This window comes from Sus scrofa, unplaced genomic scaffold (genome assembly GCF_000003025.6).
Source record: "Sus scrofa isolate TJ Tabasco breed Duroc unplaced genomic scaffold, Sscrofa11.1 Contig395, whole genome shotgun sequence".
In the NCBI taxonomy this organism is placed as follows: domain Eukaryota; kingdom Metazoa; phylum Chordata; class Mammalia; order Artiodactyla; family Suidae; genus Sus; species Sus scrofa.
In genome coordinates, this window is record NW_018085192.1 from 1 (window position 1) to 22,994 (window position 22,994).

Sequence of the window (22,994 nt, forward strand, 5' to 3'; positions counted from 1 at the left end):
ATCATCTTGTATCATCTGACCTTTGGGTAAAGGAAAGAAAACAACCCTAACATAGTAACAGTGGGGAAATGGCCTTTAGAGATAGGAAAAGCAACAAAATTACTTCAGACTGGTCCCTAATTCTGCTTTTTATTTTTGAATTAAAATTAATTTTTTTTTTTTTAATTGATAAATGTTTTTCATTGTTGATACAACAAAATTAACTGAAAGGATTAAGATCGACTTAAAATTGACAACATTGTAACCAACTATATTTTAAAAAACTTCAATAGAGTCACAATGGTAATATTTGGAGCATTCCTTCCATACTTTCCTTCTGCAATATCTCCAGATATCACATATATAATTACAAAACATGAGCATTTCAAAATACTTCGTATAGCATCCACAGATTGACACATTTATTCTACACTTAGATATGTGTGACCTACTTTATCTCCATATTATTTGTCTGCATCCTTTCATCTATCAATTTCAGTCCATTGGATTAATGTAACTAACAAGATCCTGAAATAGTTTTGTATATTAAAAGAGATGAAGTGAAATTTCATCAAGATATTGATAGTCATATTTACAACTCCAATCTACTAGTACAATTGATCAGGTTTTCTTTATCCATCAATGGACACTTAGGTTGTTTCCATGTCAACTATTATAAATAATGCATCAGTGAGCGTGTGGGTGATTATATCTTATTGAGGTACAGTTTTTGATTCCTTTCAATAAATAGGCAGAGGTAGAATTGGATCTTTTGTAGTTCTAGTTTTCGTTTTTTGAGGGACCTCCCTACTGGTTTCCATGGTGGCTGTGCCATTTTACATTTCCACCCTAGTGCCCAAGGGTTGCCCTTTCTCCACATTCTCACCAACAGTTCTTACCTTTGTCTTTCTTAAAACGGCCACTCTGACAAGTGAGGTGATGTCTCAGTGTGGTTTTGATTTGCATTTCTCCAGTGATTAGTGATGTTGGGCACATGTTCATATACCTGCTGGCCATCTGTGTGTCTTCTTTGGAAAAACGTGTTTAGGTCTTCTACCCTTTTTAAAATCAGATTGAATTTTTGGTTTGTTTGTTTGTTTTTTGCTCTTGAGTTATAGGAGTTATTTATGTGTTTTAGATATTCATCCCTACCAGATATATGACTTACAACTATTTTCTTCCATTTGGAAGGTTGTCTTTTACTTTTGTTTGTGATTTACTTTGTTGTGGAGAAGCTTTTCAGTTTGATGCAGTCCCACTTGTTTGTTTATTTATTTATTTTTCCCCTTTGGTGAATTCTTTTTTTTTATTACTTAGTGAATTTTATTACAGTTATAGGTGTACCACAGTCATAATGGACATGCTGAAAATTTGTTGTGATGATTGTTGTTTATTTTTGCTTTTGGTGTCAAACCTAAAAAACCACATCATTGCCAAGACCAATGACAGAGATGCTTTCAAATCTTTAATCCTTTTAGTTTTTGTATGTTTTTGTTTTGGCTGTGCCTGCCACACACAGAAGTTCCTGGGCCAGGGATAGAACCTTCACCATAGCAGTAACAACTCTGAATCCTTACCTGCTAGACCACTAGGCAATTCCCCATGTCTTTAATCCATTTTGAATTGACTTTTGTCCATAGTATAAGATAGGGGTTTGTTTTAATTCTTCTGCAATTGGAAATCCAGTTGTACTGAAGAGAATTCTTTGCCCATTGTATATTTTTGGATCCTTTGTGAAATGTAATCAACCATATCTGGGTGGGTTAACTCTGAACTGTCCTATTCCATTGATCTATATGTCTGTTTTCATACTAATGCCATATCATTTTGATTATTATATCTTTGTAATGTAGATTAAAAACAGAAAATGTGGTGTCTCCCATTTTGTTCTTTCTCAAGATTGATTTGGGTACTCATAGTCTTTTTATGGTACTTAGCAAATTTTAGGATGTTTGTTCTATTTCAGTGAAAAATTCCCCTGTGCTTTTTTAAGGGATTGTTTTGACAATGTCAATTGCTTTGTGAAATATGGGTATTTTAGCAATACTAGTTTTTATTGGTGAGCATGAAATATCTTTCCATTTATTTGTGTCTTCAGTTTCTTTCATCAGTGTCTAATAGTTTTCAGTGTATGGAACTTCATCTCCTTGGTTAAATTTATTGCTAAGTATTTAAGTTTTCTTGATACCATTGTATATAAGATTGTTTTCTTAATTTCTTTTTCAGATAGTTCATTATTGTTAGATCAGGGAAGATACATGCACCCCTATGTTCATTGCATCACTATTCATCATAGCCAAGACACCAAAACAACCTACATGTCCACTGACAGATGAATGGATTAAGGAGATGTGGTATGTATACACAATGGAATACTACTCAGCCATAAAAAAGAAGAAAAGAAGATAATGCCATCGGCAGCAACATGGATGCAACTAAAGGTTCTCATACTAAGTGAGGTAAGTCAGAAAGAGAAAGACAAATACCATATGATATCACTTATATGTGGAGTCTAAAATATGGCACAGGTGAACCTATGCACAGAACAGAAACAGACTCACAGACATGGAGGTCAGACTTGTGGTTACCCAGGGAGAGTGGGAAGGAGTGGGATAGACTGGGAGTTTGGGGTTAGAAGATGCAAACTCTTACAATCAGAACAGGTAAACAATGAGGTCCTTCTGTAAAGCACAGGGAACTATATTTCCCATCACTTGTGATAGAATGTGATGGAAAATAATATGAGAAAAAGAATGACTGGGTCACTTTGCTGTAAAGAGGAAATTGACAGATCATTATAAGTCACTTATACTTTAATAAAAAAATTAAACAAAAAACACAATACCTTTTGACCTCAGCTTTTCCAGTGTTTCAAAAAATTTGTGATGGCCTGCCTTCATTGCACTGCTTTCCAGATATTAGTTAATTTGTTAAGCAGTTAATCCTTTCTAGCAACTAGTTAAAGTGACATAAATTACTTAAGTTCTCAAAAATTACATTTGTGATGTTTTTCAGTTCTGTATATCTATAACTTAAATGCTTATAACAGAAGTTGGATTATAAAACTTAATTTGTGTTAGATGTTGGCATGGACTATGAAATACACTTGGGAGTGTTTTTCCCTTGACACAGCTCTAATAAGCATCAGACAATACTTTTCAGAAAAAAACGTAATCTTTCTGTGAAAATGGGAATGATTTTCCAATCCAAAGGTCATTGAATGTGTAGCTCTTGTGTCACCAAGTGCTCCCAATGCACTAATCCTGAGACTTCAAACCTAAGTGTCTGTGATCCGTAGCACAATCTGTGCTCCACTAACAACTGTCTCTGCTCTCCTGAGCACCTCTTCCTTCCATCATTATTGCTCTACTTTTCATTGAATCTTTATTTCTGAAATCTTCAATTTACAACTTTGCAATGGTTATTTCAGCTATGTACTCAAAGGGATATTTAAAAAAATTTATTCAGCATTTCTGTGTGTTCATAACAGTAATAAAGATTTTCTTGGAGATCCCATCGTGGCGCAGTGGTTAACGAATCCGACTAGGAACCATGAGGTTGCGGGTTCGGTCCCTGCCCTTGCTCAGTGGGTTAAGGATCCAGCGTTGCCGTGAGCTGCGGTGTAGGTTGCAGACACGGCTCGGATCCCACGTTGCTGTGGCTCTGGCGTAGGCCGGTGGCTACAGCTCCGATTGGACCCCTAGCCTGGGAACCTCCATATGCCGCGGGAGCTGCCCAAGAAATAGCAACGACAACAACAACAACAACAAAAAGACAAAAGACAAAAAAAAACAAAAAAAAAAAAAAAAAAGAAGATAGGAATAAATTACTTTAAAAAAAAAAAGATTTTCTTCTCTTTTCTCAGTATTGAGAAATGCTGTTATCTTTTCTGTGTATTTTAAATTATATGCCTGTTCACCCATTTTAAACATTTACATAAAATTCCTCTTATTACATGTGTTTAGATATAATTTGTGTGAATATTTGAGAAGACTGACACAAATTTTTACCCTTTATTTTAACTGAGTTATGATTTTATTATGTGTTTAATATTATGAATTTAATTTTTTTTTTGGTCTTTTTGCTATTTCTTAGGCCGCTCCCGCGGCATATGGAGGTTCCAGGCTAGGGGTCGAATCGGAGCTGTAGCCACTGGCCAACACCAGAGCCACAGTAATGCGGATCTGAGCTGTGTCTGCAACCTACACCACAGCTCACGGCAACGCCGGATCGTCAATCCACTGAGCAAGGGCAGGGACCGAACCCGCAATCTCATGGTTCCTAGTCAGATTCGTTAACCACTGCGCCACAAAGCGAACTCCTGAATTTAATTTCTTTCCAAAATATTTTGGAAAAGAAATTGACATATAAAAGATAAGATAATGATTTGAATAGTGAACACACAAAAATAGCTCTAGCAAGGCTCAGTGGAATCTAGGGATAAGAAATATTGAGAAAATTGATATGACAAGTGTAATTATTAAAAAATAACTTCAGGAGTTCCCGTCGTGGCACAGTGGTTACCAAAACTGACTAGTAACCATGAGGTTGCCGGTTTGATCCCTGGCCTTGCTCACTGGGTTCAGGATCTGGTGTTGCAGAGAGCTGTGGTGTAGGTTGCAGACATGGTTCAGATCCAGTGTTGCTGTGGCTCTGGCAAAGGTCGGCGGTTAAAGCTTGAATTAGACCCTAGCCTGGGAACCTCCATATGCCGTGGGTGCAGCACTGAAAAAGACAAAAAAACAAAGCAAACAAACAAAAAACCCAAAAAAACCCTAAACTTCAAAAGATTAAAAAATATCTAAACTTGAAAAATATTCAAAAGATTACAAACTTCAAAAATGCAATGTGAGTGGCCATTTATTCTTGACTCGAGATAGTATTTTAAAAACATTATTTTCTTCTACATAGTTGAAACCAAGGCAATTCTTTTGATTGAGTCCTTAAAGGCTTTCTTAACTTGATTTTTTCTCAAAGTATAAATGAATGAATGGGTTCAATGCAGGTGAAATAGAAAAAATGAGCAGTGAAACGACTTTAGAGTTTATTAATAGTCACTTCTCCCTTTGCTATAGGATTCATGTAGATGAAAATGCACGTTCCATAGGTGATGGAAACCACAATCATGTGGGAAGAGCAGGTCGAAAAGGCTTTTTTCCTTTGCTGGACAGAAGGGAACCTAAAAATTGTCTTGATGATGTAAGCATAGGACAGAACTACACAAGTGAGAGTCATATTCAGGGTCAGCACAGCACAGATTATAACCGACTGTTCCATGAGCCACGTGTCTGAGCATGAGATTTTCACTAAGGGAAACGCATCACAGCCAAAATGATCAAGCCTGTTAGAGTCACAGAATTTCAGATTTAAACCCAGGCTAAGTGGTGGGATTAAAACACAGAGACCAGCCATCCAACAAGAGCTGATGGGAATCCCACAGACTCTGCTGCTCATGATGGTCACATAATGCAAGGGTTTGCAGATGGCCACGTAGCGGTCATAGGACATGGCGGCCAGGAGAAAAAACTCTGTTACTCCACCGAGGTCAGTGAAAAACTCTTGAATGGCACAAGCATTATATGTGATGACCTTGTCACCTGTTGCTATATTATACAAATATCTGGGAAGACAGGCCGTTGTGAATGAGATTTCTAAGAGAAATTTTTTAAGAAAAAGTACATAGGTGTTTTCAGGTGGGAATCCACAGAGGTGAGTGTGATGATGGTCAGGTTCCCAGTTACACTCAGGGTGTAGGTGAGACAGAGAAAGAAAAAAATCCAAACCTGCAGCTCAGGGTCATCTGTCAGTCCCAGCAGAATGAAGGTGGTTATTGCATAGTTTCTCATCACTGATGACTTCTGTCCAGCCTGCATGCCCAATAATTCAGAGATTATTATTTAGAGTCTCTAACGTGTGTAAAATCTAATCTAATTAGCTAAGTGTTCAGTATACTTTCATGTTGTATTTTAAATCACAACATGCATCTGTGTGGACATGTTCCGAATAGAGTGTCAATTCACGAACAACAATGTTGTTTGCCTCCCCACATTCTTCCATATTCAGAGCCATGTAGAGAAACCCACATCATTAAATTATGTTTCTGGTTAACAGTTTAGTCCTTGTCCAAATGTGATACATCCTGTGTAATTTGGACTTACTCTAAAGAATCCTGACCAGGACATGGAATCTCTGCTCCAGCTTTCTAAGACTTTTCTATTTTTGTTGTTGTTGTGGATAAGTGTGTTTTCTCCTATGAACAAGGGTAAACATTACACAGAAGACTCTGTCTAAGCTTCCCTCCCTTGGCGTCCTTCCACATGTGTCTATCAAAGTGCCAAGTGTTATGCAGGATAAAGTACATTAAACACAATTTTATTGTATTTTTTAAAAAATGCTCTTATAAAGGAACTGTAAACTTACACATATGATTTTTCTAAGTTATCTTTGTGCCTGCTTGGATTGCTTGAATCTCTTAGTTCCTCTTCCCTTCTGACTAAACACCCCTCTCTGTTTAATCCACAATTCCTACCATTTTATATAACATCTTTCACTTCAGGAAGACTAAGTTTCTGTTTCCAGTAATGATTTTTTTTCTGACTTAACATTATTGACTTGAATACCAAGCACATCTTCTTATATATTGAACTGACTCACAAACACCTGCTTGTACAAACCACTCATGTCCGTTTCAATGTCACTAAAACAGAAGCCGTGATCATCCACGTGGTTGGGTTGGGTGCTCTCCTCCCTCTTCCCGTATTAACCATATATTCTGTGCTGGTTATTATAGTATTAAATATCCGCTCTGTGCCAGTTATTATAGTAAGTATTAACCATGTATTAACTATGTATTCTGTGCCAGTTATTATAGTATTAACCAAACATTCTGTGCCAATTATTATAGTAAGTGCTTATCTTGTATACTTTGTCCTGTATTTTGCAACTTAACTGAGTAAACCTAATCATCTCTTCACTGTTATCTATTAATGCAATGTTAATTCCAGAGGTCATGGGTTTTCTGATGCTAAGTTTATGCCCAATGCTACTGCACAGTAATTTTCTAGGTTATTAAGATTTAATTACTGTGGTGGGGTAATTGAATGTTCTCAATTTTCAGTGCGTCTCAATGCTTATAATCCTATGTCAATAAGAAAAAGTTTTCCCCTTGCAATTGTAGTTTATTTGTTTATGAAGACTTTCTCTTCATTGCTTTTTAACTGTATTTTATTCATACTGAAGTAGAAGGGCCATATCTGATGGTTTGCCCAGTTCATAATGTTAAACACACACTGGCAGTTACCAGTGTGGGGATGAAGTGCTGACCTACCACTCATAGTTTTCCGGAAAACTAGGACCCTCCCAGAGAATTTTGGGACATATGCCATATATATACATATATGTATTAGATTAATTTCAGAAGTAGTAGAGAATGGTAATTTTTGGGGTGACATATGCCATATATATATATATATACATATTAGATTAATTTCAGAAGTAGTAGAGAATGGTAATTGCATTCTATCAACCTTTGGGTGTCATCCTTTCTCTTTATCTCTCAGGTTACATATGCATCACTATGTAACTTCACTTAGCATGCTGTGGACATTACTCAGTGTTCAAAAACTATTTTTTTCTTACAAGATATTATATAGTATTATAAAATATTATTCAATAATCTCATTGACACTAACATGTAACCAATAGATTCTGGTTCATCTATCTTTCAATAAACATTTGGAAGGAGGCAGGGATTGCTAATGAGAGATGAAGGGAGAAGTACCCACACTCACACATTCCTACGCAGAGCTTGTATATTTTTCACTTTGAGGTTGTGGTATGGCTTATGTCATTTCTGGGTATACATTGTATTAGGATTCTCATTTATATATCCACCTATTTATAGTAAGACATCTCCACATATTTTTGAAGTCTTTATACCATATAAAAATGATAGCTTGTGTATCTAAATTTAATGCAGGCAGGTGAACTATTTTTCCTCAGAGAAAAATATGACCAAAGTTAAACAAAGGGAAATATTACTAATGTTGAAAAACTTATTATACTTACTACTTACTTTTCTGTCAATCATAACTTCCTTAAGGTGATTAAAATAGTAATTCCTAAGCCACATATATGAAATGGTTGGTTTTATGAAGATTTTCATGTGAACTTCTGCTCATACATCAGTTTTCACCTTGAGGATTTTTGAATGTGTAGAAAGCTCCCTGAGATTGCTGTCTCCAGGAGATAAATAAATTAAAAAAAAGGATTGACTCTCTCAGGAGAGGCCTAAAAAATATTTTTGTGTATAGATTAACATTTAAAAAGTAAACATAGTGGGAGTTCCCGTCGTGGCTGAGTGGTTAACAAATCCGACTAGGAACCATGTGGTTGCGGGTTCTATCCCTGGGCTTGCTCAGTGGGTTAAGGATCCGGTGTTTCCGTGAGCTGTGGTGTAGGTGGCAGATGTGGCTTGGATCCCATGTTGCTGTGGCTCTGGTGTAGCCCAGTGGCTGCAGCTCCGATTAGACCCTTAGCCTGGGAACCTCCATATGCCATGGGTGCAGCCCCAGAAAAGACTAAATAAATAAATAAAAAATAAATAAAAGGTTAAAACATAGTGATCCCAGTGGCAGAAACTCTCTCCTTTTTTGAAAGAGTTGGTATTTCAATATCTTTGGACAGAGAAAAAGGTTTGAACAGTACCAACCTTATCTTTTCTTTTTTTTTTTTTAGTTTGCTGTCCCTGCAAATAAATGAATTTTAAAATGGTCCTTGGTGATTTACCCTCAGAAGTCACTAATGACTCTTTGGAGTAATTTTATTTGACAAAAGCAAAATAATTAACAAAAAAAGTGCTTTGGCTTCAGTGTCCTTGGGGACAAAGAGGATAACAAGTATCAGGTTATTTTGTTCATTTTCTTACTTTTCTTAATAGTTTCACTGAAGGAAAATCAACACACAATAAACTGCACATATTTAGAGTGTACAATTTAAAAATTTTGACATATGTACATGCCTGTGAAAACATTAATACCATAAAAAGAGTGAAAATGTCCATCAGCCCCAAGGGTCCATGGGCATCTCTGTTCTTCCCTGTGCCCTCTCCTTCCTGCCCTTCCCCACTCGGGCAACCACTGATAAGTTGTCTGTCTCTGTGCGTGAGTTTGTTTTCTTATAGAAGTTTAAGTGAATACAGCGATGCAATATTGTAACTTCCATTGCATTTCAATCTACATTTAGATCTACATTTCATTTACAGTTACCATTACAATTGTATTTACATTTCAAAAGACACAGTGAAGAAAAGCCATTTCCCTCAGGTTCTAATAATCAGGAAAGCTAAGAGGTCTTTTCAACACCCCCACTATCTCAATATCTCTTCATTTTTGCTTGGACTACAAATGAGTTTGTCTAAATTTATATATATTTATGCATTTATCTTTAAATTTGATTTGCTCATAGGCAAATTACCTATTCCTATTCTTCACTTCTTTTTGAATTATTTGTATATCCTGTTGTTTCTCTGTGTCAGAGCTCTTTTTTATAACTTAGATATTACTCGAACCCATGCTTTTTTTGGATTTAGTGTATGGTGTGTTTTGATTTATATAATGTTTTATATTTACTTTTTAGTTTCATTTTTTACTATATTTATGGCTATTGTTCTTTATTGCTATATTCCTTTCCAAAAGTATTGTACTAATTGACGGTCCCATCAAGTATTTCATTCCAATGTTGAAAATTATTGTACTAAAAAGCTGTAATTTTGCTGTTTTAGTAGATCTAAAATGCTATTTTAAAGATTTTTCTCTTGCATTTCCTTGATTACTCTCAAGGGTAAACAGTTTTTTCCATGTATTTGTTTAATAACTGTATTTCCTCTTGGTATGAAGATCATTTTCCTTTTTCCCCCATTTTATTGAAATAGATCAATATATAACATTGTGTACAGGAAGTGTTTTAAAATACATATATTCAAAAGTATAGCACTCTTTCCTTTATTTTATTTTGTTTTTTATTTTTATTTTTGCCTTTTAGGGCCACACTTGTGGTATATGGATATTCCCAGGCTAGGGGTTGAATGGGAGCCACAGCCACCAGCCTAGCCAGAGCCACAGCAACGCTGGATCTGAGTGTCGCTGCAACCTACGCCACAGCCCATGGCAGGCAGGATCCCTAACCCACTGAGAGAGGCCAGGGATCCAATCCGCATCCTCATGGGGACTAGGGTTCGTTAACCGCTGAGCCACAAAGGGAACTTCTGTCCTTTGTTTTAGTGGTTTTTTTTTTTTTTTTTTCTTTTCCATTGAGAAATGTTTAACCATGCATCATGTATTTTCTTCCAGGAAATACATACACACTGTATATGTGTGTATACATGATCCATCTACCGATCTATGGATAGATAGATAGATAATATCAGTCATTTAATCTATTGTACGTGTTTTGAAAAATAGATCTAACATATCTACTTACAGAAGTTGTAGTCACAACATTCATTAAATAATTCTTTTCACACTGAATTTAAATTCCGTCTTTGTAATTGAACATACTACCTTACCTGACTTGTAGAAATCTTTTACTGTCTGTTTTTTTTTTAGGATGCCCCATGACATATGGAATTCCCACGCCAGGGATAAGATCCCAGCCATAGTTGAGAACTAACCTAGATTCTTACCCACAGTGCTGGGCCAGAGATGGAGTCTGGGTCCTAGCACTCCCAAGACACTGCTGATCCCATTGTGCCACAGCGGGAACTCCTTTTTCTGCATTTTTTTGTTCTGTGCGTTAGGTATTCCTAGACCAAAACATATTTTAAATTTATTTCATTGGATCTTATTTGTACGTTTGTGGGATACTTGTGAGTTTTATTCTTCTAGGTGCATCTAGAAATAATTACATGAGATTAATAGCATAACTGTTGGAATTTTAATGAGAATTGCATCAAATTTTATGTTAGTTTTAGGTGAATTATAATACTCTTGGTCTATTGCTTTGCATCTAAGAATAAGATAACTTTTAAAATTATATATTTTCATGATTTTATATCTTTAAATGGATTATGTCTTTTACTTCATTCAGAAAAATGTGTTTTACTTCTTAGTGAAGTCCCTTTGTTATTGTTATGATTGAAATTAGTTACTTATTTTGCTTTTCAGATATTTATTGGTATACAGAAGTAGACCACATTTAAAAAATATATATATTCTTTACTTATCCAACTTAAATTCTTTTCTAAATTCTATTATTTGTCTATTAGTTGCTTGCATTTATACCCCTTTCAGTGTTAGCAGAAATGTATGTATATCTTTATATGAAATTAAAATATTAATCCATAGACATGATTTCTTTTACTGATACACACATAAAAGATGCTGCCAATTATCTTACCATGTAAATGCTAAACTGTCACACATTATAAACACCTTTTATATTAAGAGTTAGCCATGCTTAAAATATGCATATTCAAATTGCTAAAAGTTATTTTTATATTTCTGTCCAGTATTTATAATGACTTTTATTTTCTTGTGACTTTTTAAGATCATACAAAACAATGTTAATTACCAAGGATGAGACCAGACATCCATATCTGATTCCTGATTTACATTTATAATCTATTGGTTTTTTATTCTTTAAAATATTTTTATGAATAGTTTTTTTAACATGTTCCTATTTTACCTGTGATGTTTCCTGACTATTAAATTTTACCAAAGGTTTTCAAGCATCTATTTATCCATTCTTATGATGTCTAACTTTGAAAATTGTTATGATAAAGTATATGGATAGATTTTACCGAGATATAGCTTTTCAGAGTAGATTAAAATCTAGTTGGTCATAATTTGTTTTTTTCTTTTAATATCTTCCTAAAATGTACTTACATATATTTTATATAGAAAAATTCTACTTTTACACTTAAATGCAATTGTGTTGTTTTCTTTTTCTATGATATGGAATGGATGAATTTAAGCTGAAACTATTTGGAGTATTTTTAAAATTAAGGAGAAAAATTTTTAAAAAACAAATTTATCCTCTTTCCACATTAAAGGCAGAAATTTATTCACCTTCCCAGTAAATTATATCAGTATTGCTATATTCAAATTTGTAATTTTTTTTCATGTTTTACCAAGAATTTTTTATTGCTTCCAATTTTCCTGTCTTTTGTTGTCAAATTGAGTGCAGCAAATATTTATATCTATTTGATTCTCTTATGTACTGATATTTATATCTTGTTTCTAATTCTTAATCTTTAATATGTTGCTTTCTGTCTTTCTCCTGATATTTGGAAGGCAAGATTATTTTTTCCACAGTTTTAGCAGAACCAGTGTCTGATTTATTCACTTTAAATTTTACAGTTAACTGCTTTTGCTTTTTATCTTAAACTTTCATTGTTCACTTTGTTTCATTTTGTTATTTTTAGAATTGTTTAGGATGAGTATGAGTCCCTTCATTTTTAATCTACTCTCAAGTAAAAATTTATATACACAAATGTACTTTATACTACAAATTTTTATAAATATGTGTGCTTTAAGTACAGATTTTTAGTGTGTTATGGCTTGTTAGATATGCTGTAATTTCAGCCTCAAATTTTTATTTGATTTTTAATTGGTATTGTGCACTTAATTTTAAAGGATTTATTTTAAATATTTATATTTTGAATTTTATGTCTGATTTGTAGACTTTAAAAACTCCACTTGCAGGCGTCTACAATCAGGATTAAGTTATGTTAGGGAATCTGTTTCTCTTCTTTTCTTTTTTTTAAGCTGGTGGACAAAAATACTCAAACTTATCTGAATTTGTGGTTGGGTGGATTGTATTATAAATCTCTATTCCATTGAATGTGTATCAGTTCATTAATCATAGTTTTACTTTATTGTGCCCTTTCTAAATTTTTTCATCATGTGACTATTGAGATCTTATATTCCATTTCTTTGTGGTATTTAAATTCATTCTGTTGGTACATTTTAAAGCATCTTTTTCACTCTACTCCATGTATGCCAACCTAGTGTCAGGCTTAAGCTGTTTTGTTTTCAATGTACTTTTTTTCTCTCTCACCTACAGATTTCTGTTATTTGCTATAAAATAGCAAAACACTGAAAATGATCGTTATTAAATTGTACTGACAATTTCTCAGACATTTGCTCTGGTTAGAATTTTTACAGTATTTTAATCAATCGTATTTTTCTTAGTTCTGGAATTATATTCTTACAAAAACTTGTGCTTTTTATTACTGTGTTACACCTCATTTATAACTTTTAACTCAAATTTTATTACAAACATATCCATGTGAATGGAATTGTTAAATAGATATGGAAGAGAAGAGTCAAATGGTAATAGTTCCCCATCAGTAAAGTTAAAGAAGTTGCAAAATGTTAATAAAACTGGAAAAGAGATTATCAAAAACTCTAGTATGATTAGAATTTTACCAGAAATTTGAAGGAATATTCATGCTTTCATCATGATGAATCAAGTACCTTTTTCTTACTTTTTGAAGAAGAACGTAATCCTTTTGATCAAGTCATTCAAGGCTTTCTTCACTTGCTCGTTTCTCAGGGTATAAATAAAAGGGTTCAACGTGGGTGAAATAGAAGAAATGAGCAGGGAAACTCCTTTATTAAGAGCCACCTCTTTCTTGGCTGAAGGTTTGATGTAGATGAATATACAGCTGCCATAAGTGATGGAAACCACAATCATGTGGGAAGAACAGGTCAAAAAGGCTTTTTTCCTTTGCTGAGAGGAAGAGAATCTTAGAATTGTCATGATGATATAAATGTAGGACAGAACTACACACACAAGGGTCATGATGAATGTCAGCACAGCACACACTAAAATCATTCTTTCTATGAACTGTGTGTCTGAGCACGATATCTTTAGCAGAGGAGTGGCATCACAGAAAAAATGGTCGATGACGTTAGAGTCACAGAATTCCAGATTGAGGCCCAGGCTAGTGGGGGGATTATGATGCACAAACCAGCCATCCAACAGCTGATGATTAACCTATTGCAGACTCTGTTATTCATGATGGTTACATAGTGCAAGGGTTTGCAGATGGCTACATAGCGGTCAAAGGACATGGTGGCCAGAAGAAAAAATTCCGTTATCCCAAAGAGGTAAGTAAAAAATATTTGAGCAGCACAAGCAGCATAAGTAATGATTTTGTCACCTGTTGCTATGTTGTACAAAAATCTGGGAATACAAGCCGTTGTGAATGAGATTTCCAAGAAAGAGAAATTTTGGAGAAAAAAGTACATGGCTGTCCTCAGACGGCAATCTATGAAGGTGAGGGAGATAATGGTCAGATTCCCAGCTGCACTCAACATGTAGGTAAAGAAAAGGAAGATGAAAATCAGAACTTTGATTCGTGGGTCATCAGTCAGTCCCAGAAGGATGAATGTTGTTATTGTGTGGTTTCTCATCATGGATTCTTGCTTTCTGCCCAATCTGCAGAAAGAATTCAGAGACACTTGAAAAGAGTGCGATGAAGACAAAACGAGGACTCAGCAATGGCTAGAAATGCCCCCCCCAAAAAAAAACCTCAAAAAACAAAAAAACAAAAAACTGGCTTGACTGTCTTGAAGTGAACATCTTGTCTCGAGTAGTATCTTCATTGTGGATATAAGTATTAACTATATCTTCATTCTTGCCTTGTCTTCCAACGAGATAGTTTTGTCTTTGTCCATAATACTTTTGGCTTAGTATTTCTAGCCATGAGTTATGTAAGCTAGTGGTCAAATACCTTGTGATTCTGAGAGAATTTTCTAAAGGTTTTTCCTTGGCTTTCACCAATTAATTACAGAGACACCACCTTCAATTATTTTCAGCCTTCATTCGGTGCCTCCTGGGCTTGGATTTCTCTATGTCACTGAACAATTAGGAAAGTCTCCCCACAGAATGGAAATTATTTTATGTCATTATGTATTTTATAGTCTTCCTTTAAAATATACTCTTCCTACTGACATGTAGCAGGCTCAACTTTCACACACATACAAATCGTGTCCCCAGTTAAGCTCCAGGATTTCCAGATACTACTATGAAAAAGGAAATGGTTTTGGTTTTTCTTTGCTTGAGGACTGAAAGCTTCCCTCAAATTAGGGGCAACCCAGGGTACAACCATAGGCAAGTGAATCTGGGATGTTGTGAAAAACACTCCACAGCTCAACTTCTTCTCCTTGTCCTAGTCATGGGCACTTAGGGCATCACTGTGACCCTGAACTCAGACTTTCACACTGCAGTGTGTTTTCAGTGTTCCGGAAGTAACATGGCTTATTTTTCAAAATTAATGAGGTTCATCCATGAAACTCAGCTTCTCCTTGATATTACACATTAAGGATGTTAAACTTAGGATGCGGGGCATTCATTTCTGTTTATTTTGACTTCCCCAAGAACCAGAATTTGTAGTGAAGGGAGGGATGCCAAATGAGATGATAAATGATGAGTCTGTATGACCTTGTTTTACATGGGAGTGATGACCTCATTTGTGTGTATGTGTCCATGTCTATTTGTATTTTTTGTTTTTGTTAAGTTGTGACTGAAAATAAGGTAGGTTATACTGTCTTGATATTTCTCAAACTATACTGTACTAACTAATGCTTTAAAATCAACCTGTCCCATGGTTTTTATCTATTCAAAGGTAATTATTTTTTGAAATGACATCTAACATAATATTCAATTCCATTACAAAATGTCAAAATTTGCATTAGCAGCTTTGATTTGGTAAAGATGGATATTATGCATTTTTTAACATAGGAATTTATGACTGTTTCTTACAAAGGACAATGAAAATAAAGACGTCCATGTACTTACTTTTTGGCCAGTCAGTCATAACTTCAAGTGGTGGTTTAGCAATATTACTTCTTAAAGATAACCTTTATTTGTGCATTTATGGTCTCTATTGCTCATAATCTCACTCTATATTCACGCTCAGTTTGGAATGTGTAATTCTATTTTTCATCACCTAATTCTATAAAATTTTCCTCATACACAGTGGCTATTACAAGTCTAAGAAATACTTTGAAACAGCTCTGAGACTGAGAATTACCAAGAATTCTCTCAGGTTTTGGAGATCTTGGTATTCTGACTTCCTGGGCAGAGAGAGGTTGATAAATTAATAAGGTTGGTGTTTGCTTTACCTAGCATACTTACAACTTAATGAACCAACGAAAGGGTGCTTGGAGATCCAGGGTCAGTAAAATCGCCATGGAATCTTTTGTGTCATAATGTTGGCAAAAAGCCTAAAACATGCAGCTCTGAGGAGTAGGAGCCACAAGGGAAAGCAGAAGGAACAGCTTAGGGATTGGAGCACAGACAATAATGAGATAAGGCACAATTCTAAATAATTTTTACTTGTATTTGTATCATCCAAATCACTCTGAGGATCAAAGAGCCCAGATTTTCTTTTGCATTTACCTTTTATGTGAATAAATAAAACTATTCCAAAAATTAATCAGAAAAAATCTGCATGATATCCTAATCTAGAGATAACTAATATTAACACTTTGGAAAAATATTTTCAGATTATAAATCAACAACTTTATCAAAATATATTACATTTTGATACCTATAAAAGGTACCTACATTTTGATACATTTTGAAACCTATAAAACTCTTTGTGAGGATGCTGGTTTGATTCCTGGCCTTGCTCAGTGGATTAAAGATTAAAAATGGGCATAACACCTAAATAGACATTTCTCCAAAGAAGACATATGGATGGCCAAGAGGCATATGAAAAAAGTGATCTGTATTACTAATTATTAGAGAAATGAAAACCAAAACTGCAATGAGGTACCACCTCACACCAGTCAGAATGGCCACCATTAACAGGTCAACAAATAACAAATGCTTAAGAGGGTGTGGAGAAAAACGTACCCTCCTCCAATGTTGGTGGGAATGTAAATTGTTACAAACCATTATGGAAACAGTATGGAGATACTTCAGGAAACTAAATATAGAGCTAACATATAATCCAGCAATTCCACTGCTGGGCATATTTCCCAACAAAAACTTTCATTAAAAAGGATACATGCACCCCTATGTTCATAGCAGCATTATTCACAATAGCCAAGACATGGAAACAACCTAAATGTCCATTCACAGATGAATGTATTAAGAAGATGTGACACATATATACAATGAAATATTACTCAGCCATAAAAAGACAAACTAATGCAATTTGCAGCAACATGGGTAGATCTAGAGACTCTTATACTAAATGAAGTAAGCCAGAAAGAATAAATAAGGCAAAAACCATGTGATACACTTGTTTGTGGAATCTAAAATATGGAACAGATGATCCTATCTAAAAACAAACAAACAAATAGCAGAAATAGATCATGGCCAAGAAGAGCAGACTCGGGGTTCCCAAGGGGGAAAGGGGAGGGAGTGGGCGGATGGGCATTTTAGGGTTTTTTGGGATGCAAACTGTTATATTTGGAATGGATGGGATCCTACTGTACAGCACAGGGAAATGTGTGTGATTGGGTCACTTTTTTGTACAACAGAACTTGATGAAAGGTTGTAAATCAATAATAATAATAAAAATATTCCTCAGAACAAGTGATATGAAAATCTCAATAAAGCAGGTCTAGGCACAGATAATCTCAGATTCCTCATTAGAAATGATTCAAGCTAGAATGTAGGGGAAAAAATATCTTTAAAAGCTGAGATTCACTGAAAAGGGACCAGGCTGTAAATTAATACAGTCCGGGGTTAGATGTGGTGCTGCTGGGAGGACACTGGCAAAATATTGTCCAGTTTAAGGATTAATAAAACAGTAATATCTGCTAAGCACCGGAAACTTTTCAGCGCTCTTTATGTGCATGATCTCGTGTCTCTACAGCTCTATTTATGCTACACCCACAATTGTTGTCACTTTGCAGACCAAGAAATCAAATTACTATAGTTGTACAACTCACTTAATGTCATGTAACCAGTAATTAATATTAGGATTAAAATCAAGGCACCCTGATTCTAGTGGTTGTGCTTTAGTTTTCATAATTGTATGATTGTATTTCAATTATTGTATATGTAAAATGATGAATGAAAATCCTGTTAGGTACACAGAGCAAAATAGGTGCAGAAGTGAGGAGAGAGTTTGACCTTCCTTTGTCTTCCCTGAAAGCAGAGGAGCAATTCAGTTTATAGGAGTAGAGTGAATGTCTCTGATAAAATTCCACCTGACTTCATATATCCTCTATGACTAGGTTCTTTATTCTTTTCTTCACAACCACAGGAGAAGTTATCTGTTGCTACGTGATGTCATAAAGCCTCAAAAGTATTGTTCGAAAGGACGATTATGTGTACTTTTTTTTGGCCACACCCACGGCATGTGGAAGCTCCCAGGCTTCATATTTTTTAGTTAATTTATTTAGTTTTTATTACTCAATGAACTTATTGCATTTATAGTTGTACAATGATCATCACAATCCAATTTTATAGGATTTCCATCCCACAACCCCAGCGCATACCACCACCTCCCCGAACTGTCTCCTTTGGAAACCATAAGTTTTTCAAAGTTTGTGAGTCAGTATCTGTTCTGCAAAGAAGTTCATTCCGTTCTTTTTTCAGATTCCACATGTCAGTGAAAGTATTTGATGTTGGTGTCTCATTGTATGACTGACTTCACTTAGCATGATAATTTCTAGGGCCATCCATGTTGCTAAAAATGGCCCAGGCCTCGGATTGAACCCACACCACAGTTACAACCTGTGCCACAGCTGTGGCAATGCCAGATCCTTAACATACTGTACCTTATGGGAACTTTCAATGTCTGCTTTTTAATAGGGTTAAAGAGGCAATAAACTTAGAAAGTATGCATACTACTATATTTTGCCGTAAACAATAAATAAATCCAGACTAAGTATGGACAGACTTTATGCAAAAGGATTATTGCAGTGGAGGTGGAGGGTTTGGGAAAATGGCAAGAAAGGATACTTCGGGAAGAGGCCAGGGAAAGATTTCCCAAGGTGTTGACATTATGATGTGAGCCACAAGGGAAGTCTCCAAGGCATTGCCACTATGCTGAGTTCAAGGATAAATGGGATTTAGCTAAAGGACAAACTAGAGAAGGAAAAGAACAGTATTTCAGGAGTGAACAAGGATCCAGAAATAAAAAAATTAGAAAGACAAATGTATTCCATATGCCCAGCCGCAGAGGACTAGGGAGAGAAATGTGGAAAGTTATGAAGAATTTAATAAATAAGAGTATGAAGAGTTTTATACTCTCAAGAGTTTTACATGAGAACTAATACAGAGATTCATATTTTTTTGTTCTTTTCACTTTGTGCTACTGATCTCTGATCAGTATGAACCTGAGTTTTCCATATACTTTTCTAGTTTAGTGTTATTGGAATTTGTTTTTGTATTTGTGCAAAACATAGCTACTTTTTTTCTCTCTCTTTTCTTTTTTTTTTTTTTTTGGCCGCACTCCAGGCATGCAGAAGTTCTTGGGCCAGGGATGGAACCCGAGCCACAGCAGTGACAACACCAAATCTTTAACCACTTATGCCACCAGGGAACACCAAAATATAGCTATTTTTACAACTGGAGTTTCAGTACATGTTTCCATGTTTCCATGTTTCAGTGCTTGGGCTGCTTCTTCCTAAGAGGTTTTTTTTTTTTAATTTTCCTTTTTATTATAAACACCCATTGATGATTTATCTCCAGCTCTGTAATGTTAGTCTTCCTCTTTGATGATACATTTATTTCTGTGTAGAGTACATTTTCTGATTTTAGAAAGTATGTAAAAATTTTTAAATTGAAGTAGTATGTTACTACTTAGTTTCAGGTATACAGCAGAGTGATTCGGTCATATATATATAATATATGTAATATAATGTATGTATCCTTTTCACATTCTTTTCCATTATGGTTTATTACAAGATATTGAATATAGTTTCCTATGTTATGTAGAGGTCCTAGTTATTTACCTATTTTACATATAGGAATTAATATATGCTAATCCCTTTTTATTGAGGTATAATCAAAACGAAGAATTATATCAGTTTCGGGTAGGATGATTTGACATTTGTTTATATTGTGAAATGATTACCACAATAAGTATGGTTAACATCGGTCAGCTTATCTAGATATAGAATTTTTCTTTATGTGAGGAGAGTTTTTAAGATTTTAGAAAGGGGATTTTTTGTACTACCATTTGGAGAATGATCCTGCCGGGTATGTGGATGATCTGTCGTCACCATCGTCATCATCATCTTTCATGTACTTGCACAGTTGAGCTGTTTGCTGAATAGGTGACAGTGGTTTGAAGGTGTAATTTCTTTTGTCCTCCTGGACAATCTCTTTTAATGGCAGATGGTACCACAGCCCATTTGTTTTGTAAGGAGGGGAAAAAATAAACCAGTTAGTATCTGTTTTAGCTCCAAGAACAAAAATGTTTTTAGACACTTTGTCTAGCCACCATGATGATTTCAAAGATACAAAATCATGTAAAAACTTAAGGCCCATTAGTCTAGTATTTCCCAAACTATCCATGGTGAAGAACTTGCATTGCACTACCTTCAATTTGTTGCATACTCATATTTTGTAAATACAGTCCAGGTGAATTATTTAAAAAAGAATTTAAAAAGGCGTAAGGCTGAAGTTCAATTTTTTTTTATTGTTAGGTTCACCAAATATTAACTTTGTGACATTGCTCTTATAATATATAAAGCTTACTTTCTCTTTTTCTATTTATTTTTCATCAAAAAGAGTTTGCTGATCTGCTTTTGTCCTAAGCTAAAGACGACACCAAGCTGTCATAATAATTTGGATCCACAATTTCAATATTTTCCTATTTCTTTGAGAAAAATGCCATTCTTTTGATTGAATAACTGAATGCCTGCTTCACTTGCTTGTTCCTCAGGGTATATATAAAGGGGTTTAGCATTGGGGCAACGGAAGTGGTGAGCACTGACACACCCTTATTAATGTCCACTTTTTCCTTTGCTGAGGGCTTAATGTAAATGAAGATGCAGCTTCCATAGGTGATGGATACAACAAGCATGTGGGACGAACAGGTGGAAAAAGCCTTTTCCCTTTGCTGGGCAGAGGGGAATTTTAGGATTGTCTTGATGATGTATACATAGGAAAGAACTACACACACAAGGGTCATGATGAAGGTCATCACGGCGCAGGCTATAACCATCTGGTCTATGAACCATGTGTCTGAACAAGAGATCTTGAGGGTAGGTGATGCATCACAGAGAAAATGATCAATGATGTTAGAGTCACAGAACTCCAGATTTAAGCCTAGGCTAAGTGGAGGGATTATGATGAACAAGCCTCCAGCCCAACAGGAGAGGACAAACCTTCTGCAGACTCTGCTGTTCATGATGGTCACATAATGCAGGGGTTTGCAGATGGCCACATAGCGGTCATAGGACATGACGGCCAAGAGAAAAAATTCTGTTGATCCAAAAAAGATGACAAAGAATAGCTGACTAGCACAGGCATTATAAGTAATGGTCTTGTCTCCAGTAGACATGCTATAAAGGAATCTGGGGATACAGACCGTAGTGAATGAGGTCTCTAAGAAGGAGAAATTTTGGAGGAAAAAGTACATGGCAGATTTAAGCTGAGAATTCACTAGGGTGAGGGAGATGATCGTCAGATTGCCAGTCGCACTCAGCATATAGGTGACAAGCAGGAAGATAAATATCAAAGCTTGAAGTTGTGGGTCATCAGTCAGTCCCAGCAGAATGAATGTCATCAGCCTTGTATGGTTTCTCATCATGGGCTGCGGACTTCAGCCCAATCTGTTTAGAAAATTGAGATTGATATTGAAAAAAGTGGTACCAAAAATCATGTTGTCAATGGATACCAGCAAAAAACTTCACTGAATGCAGTTCTCATAGATTTTCATCTTGGACTTAACAATAAACCCTGAATAGATGGCTGTCCTCAGCACTTACTGAAGTGTATTCCACGGTTGGCTGAGGGATGTTTTCTCAAAATTGTTTTTATTGCATTAGAGATCTTCTTCTTTCTTTTCCGGCTGCACCCATTGTATATGGAAGTTCCCTGGCCAGGGGATGAATCTGAGCTGCAACTGAGACCTATGCTACAGCTGAGGCAATGCCAGATCCTTAATCCATGGCACCACAGTGGGAACACCCTGGGGACCTTATTTTTATAGCTCTTCCCACTTTCTCCAATTATTTTTTTCCTATTGATTTTGACATTGTGAATGCATTTGTTTTTTTTTACAAATTTTTTTTTTTTTTTTTTTTTTGTCTTTTGTCTTTTTTTGTCTTTTGTTGTTGTTGTTGTTGTTGTTGCTATTTCTTGGGCCGCTCCCGCGGCATATGGAGGTTCCCAGGCTAGGGGTTGAATCGGAGCTGTAGCCACCAGCCTACACCAGAGCCACAGCAACGCAGGATCCGAGCCGCGTCTGCAACCTACACCACAGCTCACGGCAACGCCGGATCGTTAACCCACTGAGCAAGGGCAGGGATCGAACCCGCGACCTCATGGTTCCTAGTCGGATTCGTTAACCACTGCGCCACGACGGGAACTCCTGCATTTGTTTTTTAATTTAACTTTAATCACAGGAGCAGAAGAGATTGTTGATGTAGGTGGTGATTTCACTGGTAGTCTAATATCCTTTTTCTTCCTATAATTCTTTACTACTCACCAGTTGAATTAAAAAAAATCACCACCAGTTTCACACCATCGCTTGAAGTTCCGATTCTTTATTAAATGCATGTACAGAACTTGATCATCTTGTCTCTGTGTGCCTCTGTAATAGAAGTTGGTAAAACTTGACACTGTTGTGTCTAAAGATAATTTTTTTTTGTCCTTTTAGGACTGAAGCCCTGGCACATGGAAGCTCCTAGGCTAGAGGTTGAATGGGGCTGCAGCTGCCAGGCCATTACCGCAGCCACAGCAACCCAGGATCCAAGCTGCATCTTTGACCTACATCTCATCTTAGGGCAAAGCCAGATCCTCAACCCAGTGAGTGAGGCCTGGGATCCAACCCGTGTCCTTATGGATACTAGCTGGGTTAATTACCCCTGAGC

At 35.7% G+C, this 22,994-nt stretch overlaps 2 protein-coding genes and 1 pseudogene across 2 annotated transcripts; all 3 read right to left on the bottom strand.

Moving 5' to 3' along the window:
* Nucleotides 1–4,761: 4,761 nt before the first annotated feature.
* Nucleotides 4,762–5,825, bottom strand: LOC106506230 (annotated as a pseudogene).
* A 7,636-nt stretch (nt 5,826–13,461) lies between these two features.
* Nucleotides 13,462–14,449, bottom strand: LOC100511490 (olfactory receptor 6C2-like). Its single transcript, XM_021082002.1, is given in 2 exon segments — nt 13,462–13,928; nt 13,931–14,449. Coding segments are annotated over 2 exon segments (936 nt in total). The 5' UTR covers nt 14,400–14,449.
* A 6,040-nt stretch (nt 14,450–20,489) lies between these two features.
* Nucleotides 20,490–21,919, bottom strand: LOC100511675 (olfactory receptor 6C2-like). The gene has a single exon (XM_003135500.5). It carries the CDS (start codon nt 21,707–21,709, stop codon nt 20,768–20,770), a length of 942 nt encoding a protein of 313 aa, XP_003135548.3. The 5' UTR covers nt 21,710–21,919; the 3' UTR covers nt 20,490–20,767.
* Nucleotides 21,920–22,994: the final 1,075 nt, after the last annotated feature.

What these genes read in the sequence shown, in the direction of transcription:
- LOC100511675 (XM_003135500.5), bottom strand. Translation starts at nt 21,709, where the DNA reads ATGATGAGAAACCATACAAGGCTGATGACATTCATTCTGCTGGGACTG.